This window comes from Papaver somniferum, chromosome 10, assembly GCF_003573695.1.
Source record: "Papaver somniferum cultivar HN1 chromosome 10, ASM357369v1, whole genome shotgun sequence".
In the NCBI taxonomy this organism is placed as follows: Eukaryota; Viridiplantae; Streptophyta; class Magnoliopsida; order Ranunculales; family Papaveraceae; genus Papaver; species Papaver somniferum.
In genome coordinates, this window is record NC_039367.1 from 147,581,638 (window position 1) to 147,599,447 (window position 17,810).

A 17,810-nucleotide genomic window follows, 5' to 3' on the forward strand; every position below is an offset into this window, starting at 1 on the left:
ATGGTATGTATACAGGGTTATTCTTGTACAACTGTGGCCATCAGCATTGTAACATGGCCAGCTGTAGTCTCTTCACTTGGGCTTCTGGTGAACTTTTCCATCTGTTGGATTTCACTTGGAACTTAACAGGTATACTCTTTTCTATATTTATGCATCTTCTGGTTGGTTTTTCTGCCTGCAATTTTGTTACGTTTTGTTCAAATTCATTTGATTGTTTTGGCAGGGACAGGTCAGTTTCTAAATAGAGGATAGTTGCCAACTGAATCTCATGCAGACACAGCGGCGATCATATGTTTGCCTCTCTTTGTCTATTGGCCAGTGGACGCGCGGGATGAGATATCTTGACAAAGATAGATTGTGCAAGACTTATCACTCGTGCAACATTGTAAGGAGCATCACAGGAAATTTTGTTCTAGAGATTGTGGAGGAGAAATGAAATGTAATGTGTCGGCATCAATCCTGGTTTGTTTTTTTCGTTCAGTTTCGTTTATGATTCCTATTGTTTTATTTCAATTTTGAAGCTTCTCTTAGTAGTACGAACAAGGTTCAAACTTTAATGGCCGGCTATGTTTATGCTATTACATCTTGCAATCAATTTCAGTGGGTACTGTACGAATCATCGAAGAAACAGCAAAAGACAATGTGCTAGAAAAAGACCCGGTTGAAATCGATGAACCCAAAAATGAAGATCATATTGCAGAGAATGGGAGTGAACCCGCTGACCAGAACAATAATGATTCTGTTGGAACGGATTTATCAAGCGAAATTGAGGTGGTTTAGGAACCTGACTTATTCTCTGACAAATACGTTTACGTGCATGATTTGTCGAGCGAGTTGGATGAAGATTTGACGATGAAATGTTGTAGCTATTTTTCATGTCATGAAATGAAATTTGATGTATGGGGATGCAGCTCAGGTGGTATAGGAACCTGACTTGACATGCATTTTCTTTTGCTCGAACACGGGTCTATTGCTTGGAAGGCAATTATCCTAACCGTTGGACTAGGAACGCTTGTTGTCGACAGTTGTAACTTCCCTAAACCTGTACTAGTTCTGAAATTTGTTTTCTTCCAAGTTTTTCTTACGGGCATGGCATCATGCATAGAATTCGAAGCTCCCATACAGCTGCACCAGTTTTGAAATATAAGAACATGGGTTGGTAGAGAAGCTTCTAGGATATTTCTGCACAAGATTAAACATGGGTATTTTTCAAAGAGCTGAATTTCTTGATCAAAACAATGAAGATCTTCAGTGATACGTTTTTGAAGTAGAGCGGTAAATTTCTCAGCTGATTTTCTGTCATGGTGTATATTTAGGTCGCAAGGGAAATCTTGGAGAGTTTTGGATATCTCGATCCGCAAGGTCCGTATACCGTATTGAATCGCAAATGGCATAGATTTTGGTAGAACTACAGTCCGTTTTAGACCGCTAAGCAAACTATGTCCAAAATAAGCCTGTTTCCTATTCTTAATCCGGCCGGTTTCCAAAATACAGACTTGCCAAAAGTGATCTTTAGCCTCTCTATATAAGGACTAGAGCTGAGGCTAGGCCAACACATATATTTGTTTTCTATAAGGAGATTGAGAGCAAGCTTAGGATTAAAGAAGAAGCAGAGAAGAGATTTTACCTACTCAAAAGAGGGTTTACAAAACTAATCATGGCACAAGTATTCCATCTGAAACAAGAAACCGATGTAGATTTTTCAGAAGCAAAGCTTGAAGCTGCTGTCGACAAGATGTGTGCTGGGTACCAAAGCATAAGGAATGGTAAGCCCTTTTAACTAAGTTTGTTTGTTTGTTTGAATTCGATATCGACCGATTTATGTAGTAGTGTTAATTTCTTATTTTTCTTGTCTACAGCGAAAAAACAAAGGAGCACTGTAATGTTGAAAGCCAACAATCCGAGGAGCAAAACAACATGTAAAAAACGTGGGAGAACGGTTCAAGAACGCATTGAGTGGACGCTTCGTCAACTAAAACGAAACAGAAGGCCGAAGATAATCGGAGACTTTTATTGAAGTCATTGAATTTTGTCTGTATCAAAGATTTTTCTCTCTTGTAAATGTAATGTTGAATTGTTGCTTTACTAATAAAATAGTTGTTGAATCATGGGAATTGGGAAACAATGTGAATTCATAGATTGCAATAACAATATTAGCTAGCTGGGCATCCTTGCCTTCAACAATGCTGTTTTCTGGTGAGCCTTTTTTTTATCGGTTTTGTTGTTGATGATGTTATTGATGCTCTTGTTGCAGTAGGGGATGATGTTATTTTTTCAAGAACCAGATCACAAATTTTGAACATATTTTGGAAACGAGAAAAAGTAATGTCAGCTGCCATACTATAAGTTGCCTTAGACAGGGACAAGCTGATTTCTGGAGTTTCAATTACTCTTCCAGAGATTGGTACAAAAACACAGTAGATGTCTCAAATGCAACCGTAGCTATCTACTAATCGTAAACTTTCTAACAAAAGCGAGAAATTCAGATGTCCAAAAATGATTTCACATCTGCTGCAGCATTGCCTGTTCTATGAATGAAGCTAAACCCTGAAAGTTGTTGCGGTCTTTCAAGAGTTGAACTGCTGTACGAAGGATGCTGATACATTGTCATTTGACTGTTCCATTGGTTCCTTGCAAAAAAACTGAAAATCTTCTGACAATCTCCCCGTATACAGAAGTTTTAGAGGTGCTCTTTCCTAGCCTACTGAACTGGTTGCAGCAGTCCTATAGCTTCTGCGTTTTGAGAGATGAGCAGCTTGGTCCTGCGAACTGCCGAGTGCCAATTACCTGCATCGCTTCACACCTAAAAACCAAAACTGTAGGGGTAAAATATCGCGCACATGGTTATCATGCGGAGCGGTAGCATTATAAGGGGGCCAACTCATTCGCACACAGCATATTCCAAATGACGAAACTGATAACGTCACGAAGTCACGAGTAAAGTGTGGAAGCTGTGCGAAGTGAAAGGACACGTGCAAGAAGACCAAACATAAACGTGCGAGAACATCGCACGTCAGATCCGAAAATAGGGCTTTATTAGTTGTCCTCCACTACGTCATCTCCTATATATAGGACCAACTGCCATTGTATTAGTGGGGGATCTTTTGGAGAGTTGAGGTAGAACATCAGGAGAGAGAAAGTTATTTGCTCCCCAAGTTAGAGTTTTATCTTCTTCTTTCATTGTATTGATTTCTAAACTTAATAAAATTCTTATGAGTGTTCTTCATGATGATTTCATAGTTTAGTTTATATATTATTCAAGGGGTGTAGTCGTGGGATTTCCTGCAACTACAAAAACCACTAATAGACTTGGTCCAAGCAGCATCAAAGTGATAACAACAGTATTAAAAGGAGGTTTAAGCAATTTTTGGTTCTTAATGTTTATTCTTTGAAAAGATCCAATGAAGCGAACTGAAAACACTATCCAAGAAGACCCAAACCAAAGTAAACCTAGCACATGCATTGCACATGTTTTCAGGTGTTTAGGCCAGAGAATTTGGGTATGATTATACTCCGATTAGTGCAATAGACTTCAACAAAATATTCAAAAAGTAAGACACTTCAGTAATTCATATTCCATTCACCAAGAAAAATCAGATTGCAATCGGTTTTAGCATAAAATACAAAGTCAACCTTCATAGATTGCTTCCAAACTTGGTCCATGTAACAATATTGTGATATGCAAGCACACATCAAGTGTCAGTAAATAAGTTGATAACTTTAAACCATGCATAGAAAGACAAGAAAAATGTGAGCAAAGAAACAAAGCTAATGAAGGTGGAAGCGAAGCAAAAAAGAAGAGAGCGAAGGAGAATGGGGAGAAGAAAAGAGGACAAAATTTTTAACGACACCATTAACTCAAGCAAAACGATTACAAACTCAACTTAGCACCGACCAATTATCGAGGCTTTTTCTAGCACTAACCTTGAACAACACGTTTCTACTCTCAAAATACCATGAGCTATTACTTATACGTTGTAATCAGTGTATCATAAAGTCTGAAAAATATGAGGTGCAGGGAATGTGCTTGAGATGTAAAATGATGTTTGGAAATGGCTATGGATATTGCATCTAATAACAAAGGCATAACAAGCAAGCTACATTAAACATCAAAAAATAATGCGTAAGAAAGAAATGGCCATTTTAAGTTGATTAGAAAAAAGAATGCGTCTGCCGTATCCTAACCGTTGGGCTACAAACGCTGGGTGTGAGTTGCATTTCCCTTTACTATTTTCTCTATGCAATCCTATGATCAATTTCTCTAAGCAATCCTATGATCAAAAGTGTTCTTTCTGGAGTAAAAGCTTTTTACCAACAGGTTTGGTGAAAGTTAGAATTGCTTACCCTGGCTAAATCAGCACATTTTCTCCTTCTTCAATTAACACATGCAACTTCCTTAGCCAGGCTAGAGATGATTAGATTTGTAGAAGCTTATATACATAACAATAGTGATATTTTTAGTCAAAAATAACATTTCAATGTGCGGAACACAGCATAGGTTCTACTTTAATGCTTACATACCTTATCAATATCAGCACTAAATGTCTGCTCGTGGGTTCAACCCAACATAGCTAAGCCAGTGTTCTGAGACTGAGTGCAGGTTTTGAGGTGGTCGAAGCAGCTACTTTGTCTTGGCTCTAGTCCATTGCAAGCCTGGATAACCAGAACTATGTTTAGACATTAGTATTGCGTGATACCTTCTTAATCCACTTTCTTAGATGATGGTTTGATCAATTGATATTGGAAAGGCCATTACCTTCTAATGATACATTTAATCATGTATTGGGTTCATTATCGAAAATCAAGTCATCATGTTGTATAAGAAGATGAGTTTGGTTGGTGTAAATCCTGATTTGTATACATTCAACATTTTAATTAACTGTTGTTGCCAATTAGGAAAGTAGATCATGGGTTTTGCTTGCTTGGAGAGATCATAAAGAGAGGTCATCAGCCTGATGTTATCACATTAACTACACTGATTAGATGGTTGTGTCTTCAAGGAAAGGTTGATTTCGCATTCAAGGTGTTTGCTCAAATGACTGAGACAGGGATTCAACCTAATGTGTTTACCTGTAATACTCTTGTACATGGGCTTTCTTCAACTAGTGAACTGGGTCTTGCTCTTCAGCTAAAAAGCAAAATGCCAAAATGGAATTGCAGACCAGATGTTTTTTCGTATTGTGCAATAATTGATGCACTTTGTAAAGGAGGTTTAATTGATGACGCTTTGGTTCTCTTCTCTAAAATGCATAGAGATTTGGAAGTTATTCCCAATGTAGTTGTTTACAGTTCTTTGATTGGCGGACTTTGTAATTCAGGATGGTTAAATGAGGCAAAGAGACTCTTTGACGAGATGATCAGTAGAGGAATCTCTGCAGACGTAACAGCATATACTTGTATACATGGTCAACAAAAAGAAGCAAGAAGATATTTTGATGAAATGATTGACCAAGGGATTTTACCCGATACAATAACCTTTATAGTGCGTTTGGTTCAAGTTTTTGGAAGCCCGGGAATACAATTACAAGGTAATCCAATTCCTGGAATTGGATTCCTAAGAATGAGATTCCTGATTCAAATATTATTGTTTGGTTGACATAATCCAATTACAGGGTAATCAATAAATGCCAAATCACTTTAGTACCCTTCCTCCCCTTTGAAACTTTGATAGCTAAGAACAAACCAATTCTAAAAGTTTGAATTTCAAATTTCTAAACCAAAATACTGTTTCTAGTAGTTCAAAAAATTCAAAACAAACAAGTTGTAATACTAAAACAGCAAGGACTGAAAAGTATTGTTTCTAGTAGTTCCTCCTAACATCACTCACAAACATAAGCTACATTACTTAAGAATCCTGTTCTTCACATAGTTGGATCGTTTTTCTTCCCCCATGCGAAGAAAACCTTTGTTTTTGTAGATGAATTGAGAATAATAGATACGGCATCTATCACCTCATCTTCAGTGAGCCCATCTATCTTATTCAACTCCTCAAACAAGCGTTTATTGACATCGGCTTCTTGAGTAAGGGACCCACGAACCGCTTCAAAGTGATCAAGTGTACCCGTCACAAATTTGCTAAACGAATTAGCCATCAAACTAAGGCCATTTGAATCTCCACTTGATTCACCGGATACAATGTCAAAGGATGATGAACGTACCCTTTTCCTTCTACCTTTACCACTGTTTGACTCGGACTGATTACTTTGTTGTTGATCATTTTCTTCTTCCTTTTCTTGTTCGTCTTCTTTCTCGATCTCTTCTAGCTCTTCAGCAAGTGAAGCAGCCCCTTTACCATTTGCCCTATCTTCAGCAAATATCTCAACTAATGCATTTAAATGAGGGAATGCTTTCCCATACAATCCCTTTGCATTTGTATGAGACTGCAAGAACAAAAACGACAAACAGAAACTTGTTACCAAACTAGGTGACAAACAGAAACTTGAAAACCTTAGAGTTCTCATCAGGAATTGGAAACCTTGTAATTATTTGTATTCAGGAAACTCACATGGCAGGTTTGCAGGTTTGCAGCGTCATCAGGTTAAACAAGATACAAGCATAATTACAACATACAGATACAAGCATGGAAAAATGGTGCATCCAATTGATAAAGAAGAATATGTAATAAACCAATGTAATAATAATCCAGTTATGCAAAAATGGTGAAAATGGTTCTGTAACTTGTTAAACATTCATAAAACAAGTACTGAAATCCACTGTGACAAAGGTTTTGAGTGTTGATAGAGCAGATGACAATCAATGTACAAGGTCATGTCTTCCAATCTCAGTGAGTGTTAAAAAGGAATTTCTTAGAGAAGTTTCAATCAGACTCCTACCAGAAATATTTCATTAACAAAATCAAAATGTTTTCTTAGTATTTTCAATCAGAAACAGAAATGCTACTGAACAGAAATCGCCATCAACAACTTCCTTCAATGGTTTGCAGTTTGAGCAAATGATATATGTTTACAAAAGAGGGTTGTAATCCCACCTGATTGGTTGCTGGTAACAATGCAGAACCAGAAGCAAAAACCATTTTAATGAAGCAAAATATTCCAAGTGCTTTAGCCTCGAAAGAAACAGTTAAAAGGCAAAACTAAATATAGACGGAGAGAAGTCATTTCAGGAGAGATGATCAAGATATACTCTAATAATATTCAGAACTCGATCTAGAATGTTAGATGAATGTTAGTCTGTAAATTAAGCACCAAGTTCGTAAGCATATATTAATACAACTAATAACAAGAAAGTATGGGATTAACAATACTAAGAACCTAAATACAGCTTTTGCATACATACAGTTTGGTACTGGCAGGCGTGAAATAGGTGTGTCTCAGCTATTTAAACGTGCACTCATCCTCGCAGACGAAGATAGTGAAATCCTTGCTGCCAACAGAAACATTATTTATTCTAATTCCTAGTACTGTATGGTGCAAGGAGCCTAGCTATAGCAGAGCCTTGTTATGGATACGGAAATGTAGCAGTACAAATACATAAATCATGCTGGTTGTTGCAGAGAATGAAATGTTTTAACTTGCATATAATCATGTAAAACAGAGTTGTTCCATACTGCCATCTTGGATGAGGATATGATGCATATACTGCCTAGCAACAACATATAAATCTTTTTGCTACTGAATAAATCACCAGAGATAAAATAGCTACAGAATACGTAAAATACCTTAGCCCAGTCATCAAATAAACTTTTTTCGCACACAAGCTTGTTGTTGATATAATCAAATTCAAACCCACTGGCAATAGTTACCATTTCATTGATGTCCATCGCATGTTTCTTCAAAGTCTTGATTCTAGAATCGATGTTGGTAGTAGTTAACCCACAAGTTGGTAGTTTCTCAATTAGTTTCTGCTCAATAACTTTCAAGTAGCCCGATTTAAATCCGGTATCACTTTTCCAATTGCCATCGAGCGTAAGTTCCGTCAATATATCAACCAATATGTTATCTTCAGCTTCTATCCAACTCCGATGAGGTGCCATTACTTTCCTGTTTACAAGCATTCACACAAAATAAGTTAAACACTCCTGTAACATACAACACTCCTGTAACATACATTCAAACGAACACCTTCCTGACTTGTCACAGCATGCTACTAGACAACCCCATCATATAAGGGAAAGACAATCCTTATAAGAAATTTCAGTAGATAACAGAGACACCCAAGATTCCTAACAGGGAGTTCTCCAGTAGATAACAGAAAAAATTGCATCAGAAACTTTTATAAAGTAGCATCAGAAACACTGATGAAAATTGCATCAGAAACTTTTATAAATTGCATCAGAAACTTTTATAAAATTGCATCAAAAACTTTTCAATTGTATAATCAAGAATTCAAGAAGACTAATACAGGAAAATCAAAGTTTTTTAACTAACTACGCGTCTATGTCTACGTGCAGTCCATCTTTCCCACATTTGATCAGCTAACTCTTTCCTCTGAACAGCCCAATAATCTGAGGAATCAACAAATTATATCATTCGACTTTCTTGAGGAGAAACCAAATTAACTGGTCCATCTTGATAATTATCTTCTGGTAGAAATTCATCCATAGGCATTTCTCTCCTAATAAGGTTATGGATCAAACAACAAGCCATGATAAAACGACAATGTATGTTTACTGGATACCATGAAGGACTCCGAAGTATTGCCCATCTCATTTTCAACAATCCAAAAACGCGTTCAATCACATTCCTAGCCCTACAATGTTTCATATTGAATAGTTCTTAAGCTGTCCTTGGTTCTAAACGACCTTGCCCCCATTCCTTTAAATGATAACGTTGACCTCTAAAAGGCGCAAGGAATCCTCCACTATTCGGATAACCGGAATCGACAAGGTAATAGTAACCTAGACAAGTCAGCATGCAAAAAACCATCATTATCTCACTAAAGAACACTAGAAACACCCATTAATCCACAGATTTAAGTTTTAATACACTAATGAACTTACCTTGTGGAACTTCTAAGCCATTCTTTTTGTATATTGCTTCTCTAAGAACACGAGAATCGGCAGCTGAACCTTCCCAGCCAGGATACACATATATAACCTCCAAGTTATGGGAGCACACACATAATACATTAGTTTCAATCGAGCTCTTCCTTGTACGATACCTAGGCTTGTCTTCGGTTGCCACATGGATACTAATATGTGTTCCATCTAATGCCCCTAGGCAGTTCTAAAGGTAAACAAGGTATTACTAATTCATTAAGGATACGGGGTATATTCTTAAAAGACATGAAACATCAAAGTTTGAGTTCATACCTTGAAGCAATTCCATCTCTCATCAACAGAACTTGTAGCCACTGCAACTGGTTGTTTAAGCAACTCCCCTTGAAGTCTAATAACTCCTTTCAACACCGTGTTCACATATCTGCTAATAGTTTCTCCAGATCGCTTGAACATAAACCCTACAACTCTATTCTTATGGTGATGTGCAATTACATACAAAAATACCGCAACCATTTCTTCAACATCAGAATTCCTATTATCTTCTAGTCCGCTTATGGTGGACAGCTTATGGCAAAGTATTCGAAAAGTACGTCTATCGAGGCGAAGTTGCGATTTACATTTTGTGTCGCTTTTGTAAACTAAATCTTGCATCACCCACAGTCGTACAGTAGTCATTTCAAAACGATCATTTGATCTTAACACGCAACTTTGATAACGCAGAACATATTAATAAAAGTAGACGTAAAATAAAGTTACAGCATCCAACGTTGTTCGGATATTATCATTCATCATTTCTAGTTTTCTTTTCTTTGTCAAGAATAGAGGAGCCATACTGGAAGTTGGTCTGAGTTCAACACGCATAAGAAAATAACAGTCAAGCATAATAAACAGAGCATAACTAAAATACTCATAACTAGAATACTAATAACCAAAAGAATACTGACCTAGGTTTGTAACACTCCTGAATCACTTATAATACTGACCCTAACTAACTAAAATACTCATAACTAGAATACTAATTATGCTGTAAGGAATTTTCTATGTAAAACTTGAAAACAAAAATAAAGTTATGGCACAGGGTAGACTTTAAATGAACCTAAACAGTTATCCTAAGATATACTCCAGTTAGAGATAGTAAGGGTTTAATGGAGTTATACCCAAATTCAAAAAGAAACACAAATCAGAAGCCTAACTAATAAACTCAGTTTGAAGAAGATGTTCAACTGTCAGAAGAAGATGTTCAACTGTCAGAAGAAGAAGTTTGAGTGTAAGTGCAAGAACTATTATACAAGCCAGATAGGCAAACCACCAGTAATGCTGAGGTGACAAAGTTAAACACTAAAAAGGCTACAATGCTATCATGATATCGTCATTACAAAACAAGTACAACTGATGCTGAATTGTAAAGAGTAACAGTTATGGGAAAAGTACCAATGACCAGGAAGGTAACATTTAAGATTTTTTCGGATTACCTTGTCAATTTCGGATTCAGGAAAGGTATAAACGACGATTATGTCTGAGAATCTGACGAATGAGCTGGAATATCTCCTTAGTATTTATAATGTTATATCTCCTTTTGATGTTGTTTCGTAATAACTGTCATCACAAGCAAAAGAAAGTCATCGATAAAGAAACCCATTTGATGTTATAGCCTCAATAATGCATAAAGAGAGATGGAGAGATAGATGTATATACACACACTTCAACACATAAAGAGAGATGGAAATAAAGCAATGTTTGTAATTCACAAGTTCTAGAGTTGGAAAACTCAATTGGAAGATACTGGAAAAGTATTTTACTTTTTACAGAGGAGAAGTGATAAATGCTTTTACATCTTTCAATCAACATCAACTCATTATTCAAAGGCCAAGGAGTGTGTTGCATTATTCTATTGTTTATTGGCAACTTAGCGTAAGTTGTAAATATCATAACACATGAAGCTGGTGAAAATATAGAATCTAATAGTCTTAAATGCATAACTTAAACAAAATTCGAAACCATCCAACTTCTAAACTATGTAAATGAGACTAATTGAGTTATCATGACGATGGACTGTTTTATATAGACGGCCTGCATCAAAGACAGTTTCCGCAGTTACAGCCACAAAATTCATTTTAACAGCCATGTTCTTCCTCATGAAGGGACAGTCCTCATAACAGTGCATAGGTGGTCGCTTTCAGTTTTATACGAAAGAAAAACAGTTGTAACAAGCCGATTAGATTGCTTTCCTTTCTATTATCTATCACCTAAATCCGCAATACCAATTACAACATAGGTCATCATAACAGTCTTTTTCAAACAACGATCTGTATGGTGTGACGATCATCCTCCCAACTAACAAAATTCAGCATGTGAATCACCTAAACAACCAAACTAAAAATAAATTGAGAAAAAAACAAAGCGATAAAACAACGAAACTAAGCTAAATTCCACTTAATCACTGCAATTTTATCAGTTATTTCGTCAAACCACTAAAGCAAAATACAAAAACAAAATTCGATAAAAAAAAGTTCAATTGAAAAAGCAAAAGCAGATTTCAAAAAGCTAATGAGGTCCACATAACTAAACTAATTTAGTTCAAGAATTTAAACATCCAATTAAAAAAGATGAGTAAGAAGAATTTCACCTAAAGATCCAAGTCCAACACCAATGACAAGCAGCGCAACAGTATAAGGCACTCATGAGCTGAAAGAAGAATCCTCATGAGCTGAAAGAAGAATCCTTAGAAGGAAGCTTATAATCCACACAGAGGAGGATGAATAATCACCATCAATTCAACTCATCTGCACCTCTTGTAATTTAACCTAGAACCTAACTTCTCCAACAACATCTAACTATTCTTCATGTAACTCAAATCAAACAGGAGAAACCCAATTCATCTTCAATTTACCATAACCCTAATTCTCAAATCACCTCATATTCATTGTTCATCATCTGTAAATTCTAAAGCGGGAACCCTAATTCCAAAATGGGGAAGAACAGGGGTAAACCCTAATCTATGAATTCAAAATTAAAATCCATACAACATCTAAACTTCAATTAACAACAAACCTACTGTATAATCTATTAAATCAAACGATTTCATACAGAAAGTTCAAAAAACCCATCTCAATCATGGTCGATTTCCCATCTCAATCAAAAAGTTAAAAAAACCCATCTCAATTCAAAGAACAAAGAAAACAGAGGTAAAGAAAAGGCTTTAGTTCTACCAACCTAATAGAATCGTTCCTCAATCATGGTCGATTTCCATGATTATTCCTCGATCTCTTCTTCTCCGTCTTCCTCGATCTCTTCTTCGATCTCTTCTTCCTCTGTTCTCTTCTTCTCCGTTTCCTCGATCTCTTCTGTTCTCCCCGTCTTTCCTCACTAGGGTTACTATTTGTTGGAAGGTCAATTTCGACCATTCCTTTCCTCCGTTTTTTTTTTTGTAATTGGATTCTTTTCCATAGGTGTGGTGAGGGAGTGTAAAAGAGGGATTTGGGGGTAATTGGATTACCCAGGAATCTAATTCTAAGAATATATGGAGTGTTTGGTTGGAGGTAATTGGGCCCAATTCCCTGGAATCTAATTCCTGGGCTTCCAAAAACTTGAACCAAACACACTATTACTATATTGATAGATTCACTTTGTAAAGATGGGAACACGGAAAATGCTTTGGAGTTGTTTATATTGATGGACAAGATAAATATTAAACCAGATCAGATTACTTACAATTCAATGATAAATGGTCTATGCTTGGTAGGTTGGTTACAAGATGCGGTGGAACTGTTTGACTCGATGGTGGATATATTAATTGCAATATATTAATTGATGGGTATTGCAAGAATCGTAAATTGGATGAAGCTGTGCAACTATTCAAGAAAATGAAACAAAATAGATTGAAACCCACAACAGTTACTTACACTATACTTTTAAGGGGACTATACCAGAATGGGAGAATGAAGACTGCTCAGAGGTTCCTTAATGAGATGCAATCTTTTGTTGTTTCTCCGGATGAAGTTACATAGCGTACAATTTTGTATGGTCTCTGCAAGAATGGAAAAATTGTGGAGGCAATGGAATTGCTCGAATCCATGGGGGTACTGGTATCTTACCTAATGTTGAAACATATAATATTCTTATTCATAGTTTGTGTAGGTCTGGGCGGTTGGAAGATGCAGTAAAACAGTTTAATGAGATTCCAGAAAAAGTATTACTCCCTAATGTAGTAACATATATGTAACTACTGGAAATCCAGTAGTACAGCCAAAAGGAAAACAATCAAGATCTAAGACATATTTAAGTAATATAAACTATAAATTTTTTATTGATGAATTCTAAGGAAACAAAAATACAAGCTCTTAAACACAAGGAAACCCTAATCTCACTCTCTAGGCTAAACTCCTTTTTCTCTCCAGAATCCGCCCCCTTATGCCTTGCCCAAGGACCTCTATTTATAGGCCAATCAACCCTAATTTCCTCCTTCGGGTGCATCTTTCGCTGAGAATGTTATTTCTCTTTTCAGCCATTCCTCCAACGGTTCCTTCGTATTGACGTTGAATATCTCGTTTCCTTCGAAATCCCTCTTATGTACTCTCTTGAGTATGTTGTCATGGAAATTTTGGATGCTTTTTGCTGCATGTATTATCGTATTAAAATTTGGCTTATGTGTTCCCCGATCTATTTCAATCCAGTACACCGACTGATTGTCACGAGGTGGTGGCGGGGGCACATAATTTTCTAGGAAATGTGCGAGTTTTCCTTGGTCTATCAGACGAAGTATAATTCGCCGAATTTTTCGACAATCATTCGTGTGATGCCCATGAAAGCGATGATATCTGCAGAACTCATGACTCCTAGTACCCGGAGGTGGTTCTCTTCCCAGATTAGGTGGTGGTGGGATCTCGTCTGTTAGTACTATTGCCTCACATACCTTTTCCATAGTTGTGTTATGCCTAGGGAGCTTTATGTCTTCAAAAGTTGGTGCATTTGGTCTCCGCTCTCCAAATATGGGCCCTTGATTGTTCCTTTGTTGATACCCCGTGTTATAGCTTCGTGGCTCATAGTTCCTTCGTGTTGACTCTTCATACCTTTGTTGATCGATCCACTCTTGATCTCCACTTGATACAGCTACAAGTTTCGCCGGGACTGGAGTCGATGGCTGTCTTTTTCATATTTTGGATCATTCTCCTTGACGTGCACTCCCTTTGGTAACAGCCTTGAATTTCGTTCCTTCACTGGAATCGATACTACTTCGCTGACTTGCCTCTGCTTTTCTTCCAACGCTATGTACTCCCCTTGGTACTCTCTTAATTCATTCATTGTTAAAGAGTTTCGAATAATAAATATTTGAGTGTACAGCAGGTCAGTTGGGATTAGCGCGTTTACCAAAGCTAAGATGAAATTTTTCTCGTCAACTTTCCCTGCAAGCTCGCTGCATACCGTCCTCCATCTTGTTACCAATCCTCGCAGGATTTCCGTAGGTCTCTTTCTTAAATTGAATACGGTCTCAATCCCCGGCCTCAACATGTTTTTGGTTATGTAAGTGGTCAGGAATATCCTCTGTAAGTCTTTGAACGACGAAATCGATCTTTCTGGTAGCCCGTCGAACCAAGCCAATGCTTCCCCGACCAAGCTCGTAGGGAAATATCGACAAAGCACCACATCATTCCGTCCCCATTGCATTAACGACAAGAATATATTGTTTTAAGTGTTGCACAGTACTTTCGGATCCGCTGAATATGCTTGGAAGTGTCGGCAACACACATTTCTCTGGGATGTCCGCGTACATTATCTCGTAAGTAAATGGAGATTTGTCGGCCTCTTCTATTTCTTCCGCCAATTGCACTCTGCCGCCTCTTCGCAAATTTTTTATCAATGTCCTCATACCTCGCAGCTCATCCAGAACTTCCTGGTTAAGGTTCCCTCCATTCTCTTCCCGACCGCCAACTCCTGTCATATTGAGCCTCCCTTCGTCATATCTCCTTTACTCCTCATTCCTCCCGTTGAATTCGTGTTATCTTTCATTTTCTTGCCTCCTCTCATTTTACTCATTCCTCCGCTCTTCTTCATACCTCCGCCTTTGATCTTCCCGACTTGAGATTTCCTCATTTTCTTCACTGCTTTTTATTGGTCGTATCCTTCTTCGCTCACCTCCGTCGTCCTCGCGGGTGTATTTCGTTCGTCGTAACTCTTCTTCTCCTGACGATATCATGTCCACCTCTGAATCCGTGACGTCAGCTGCAGCTTCCTCGTTAAGTCGGCGATTTTGCAGCGCCAACCTGGCGTTTTGTCTCGTCAATCGGGCATGATATTCCGCCAGGTCCCTATACCGTTCTCTTTCAAGGAGGAACTTTTCCCTCAAATGATCCAACGTCATGGCTTCTTCACCGATATTCTCCTCGAGTTCCTGGCGAGTCATCTTTTCTCCTGCAATGGTGTCCGTGTCGGAGGTGTGTACAGAACCCTTTCTAAAGTTATCTTTGTTGGCCTCCTCAGTCCGCTGTTGGTTCACGCCTTGTCTTTCTCATGCTGCCGATGTTCCTCCTATTTCCATTCTTCCTCCTTTTTTTTTCCTCCAATCGTTTGCTCCTCCTTGTTGCTATCATGTGTGTTGCTGGATCTGGTATTCTAGTCATCAACTTCTCCTAGTTTTAATATCGATTATCCTTTAAACCCTAATCTTAAAGGGGGACGTATTGCTAAGATCTCTCACTCCTACAACTTCAGCTTCTCTCCACTCCTTAGATAAGGATGAATCCCCAATCTAAGTTCCCTGTTTCTGGACGCCAAAATGTAACTACTGGAAATCCAGTAGTACACCCAAAAGGAAAACAACCAAGATCTAAGACATATTTAAGTAATATAAACTATAAAAAATTTATTGATGAATTCTAAGGAAACCAAAATACAAGCTCTTAAACACAAGGAAACCCTAATCTCACTCTCTAGGTTAAACTCCTTTTTCTCTCCAGAATCCGCCCCCTTATGCCTTGCCCAAGGACCTTTATTTATAGGCCAATCAACCCTAATGGTGTACACCTCATTTTACTTCACCAAGTTCTCTCGGGAGCGTTTTATACTTCGCGCAGGCCATTTTCCATAAAGTTCTTCCCCTTCTTTCGCTATCTTCACATGGGTTTGTCGGGACACCTGTCTCTTTTCTTGCTCCCCAATATATCTGTTTCGCGATCTATCTTTTCAACCAAGTTACCATACTTCGCCCTTTCGGCTTCGTCGTTGATATCTTGATGGGTACTCCAGCTTGGTCTTTCGTAATTTAGATTATTCGTACAGGTTTTCTCACTTCGGTAATATACTTCGCGGGATTGATCGGTGGCGAGGTAATTCTGACATTCGAATTGACAAGTCCCTGACTTCGGTAATATACTTCTACCTTTTATATTCGACACGTGGCGAGTCTATTTCGTGTACCCACATTTTGCCTTTTCTTATTCTACTCGAATCATACGAGAATGGAATAGGAACCGCTTTGTATTCCTTTGCCGCCACGTTCTCCACTTTCATGCTTCCACGTAACCACGTTTTCTGAGTAACCGCCTATTGTCGGTCAGTATACCTCGAACGTGTCATCAACCCACTAAGCCGGTCATCTTTTCTGCGTTATTTATACCCAACTTGACTTAGGTCTGGGGTTTCTTTTCCTCTTCCCTTATTTTGTGTTTATCTGGTTTTTTCGCTTTCTCCTTCTTCTGCCATTGTTACTACTGATGAGTGCCAAATATTGTATATATTTATCCCTTTTTGTTGGCATTTTAACTCATCTTTTATGCATTAATTCTACATTTTATCCCATATTCTGTATTTTCATTGTTTTCAAGAATAAATATTTTTATTAATTAATTTTGCATTTTTAGGTAATAAATAAAGTTCGGATGAGTCGCGGAGCGAAAAGAGCAGAAAAGTAGTGAAAAGCCGGGAGAAATTACGCAAGGAAGCCGCGAAGAATGGTGCGCACAACCTCATTTTCTACACACAAAAGCGCCTCCGTTCTCAGCCGTCAGATCAGTTCTCAGAAGCATCCGATGGTCGCTCCTTCATAGAGCATCAAAATCTGAAGTCTCTTCCAAGCACCACAGCGCTGAAATTCCAAGCCTTCGGATTAGATGGTTGTTGGATCCAGCGGTCGCTCCCTTGCTGTTCATCAACGTTTGATATCTCCGCCTTACACTACAATACCTAACCCCATCTAGAGCCGTTAACTTCGTTGTATCAAAAAATCCAGCGGTCGCTACAAGCTTCACTTCACCTCACCGTCCGATTGATCTTTCATCTCCCTATCCCACGGCTAAGCGTCGCAGATCATCACACTCGATACACTCGCCTCACACCCTAGCGACCGAGCACCTACACCTCAAACAAACACACCCTTCCCTTCTCCATCGAACCATCTCCTCCATCACCCCCTCTGCAGAACCGCCATGCCCCGTACCACCACCATGTCTGTCTCCATCACCACCACCTCACCCCAAATCACTCCACTAATTTCTCCCCAACTCTATTATACCTAAACCCATCACGTACCATCTCTTTAATCATCATTTACAACCTCAATTTCTCATCTCTCTGCCTGAAACCCTAGGTGAGAAATTGGGGATATATATGATGATTAAAGCATCAATTGGAGCTCGAGAGGAACGAGAAGAAGCAGGAGAAGATTGGGTCGACGAGATGGAGCGAGTATCTCATCAACAGTAGGTAAATCAATTTCACCAAACCCTAGTTCTACTGACTTTGGGGAAAAATTGGGGAAAAAAAAATTTATGTGTATTGGGTATAAATGGGTGTTGTGTGAAGTGTGTAGAGGACACTGTATATCTCTCTGGACTAGCCAGTAGAGAATTTGCCACAA

At 38.2% G+C, this 17,810-nt stretch overlaps 1 protein-coding gene and 1 long non-coding RNA gene across 2 annotated transcripts; one reads left to right on the forward strand and one right to left on the reverse strand.

Annotated features, from left to right (window-relative positions):
- Positions 1 to 1,657: 1,657 nt before the first annotated feature.
- On the forward strand, positions 1,658 to 5,596 carry LOC113316464 (putative pentatricopeptide repeat-containing protein At1g12700, mitochondrial). Its single transcript, XM_026564638.1, has 3 exons — positions 1,658 to 1,746; positions 1,860 to 1,919; positions 4,897 to 5,596. The coding sequence occupies exons 1-3, from the start codon at positions 1,658 to 1,660 to the stop codon at positions 5,594 to 5,596; spliced, it is 849 nt and encodes a 282-aa protein (XP_026420423.1).
- Positions 5,597 to 9,688: 4,092 nt separating this feature from the next.
- Positions 9,689 to 12,369, reverse strand: LOC113319357. Its single transcript, XR_003345401.1, has 3 exons — positions 12,173 to 12,369; positions 10,432 to 10,555; positions 9,689 to 9,803 (listed from the first exon to the last, which is right to left on the reverse strand). It is a non-coding gene; the product is annotated as an uncharacterized LOC113319357 (long non-coding RNA).
- Positions 12,370 to 17,810: the final 5,441 nt, after the last annotated feature.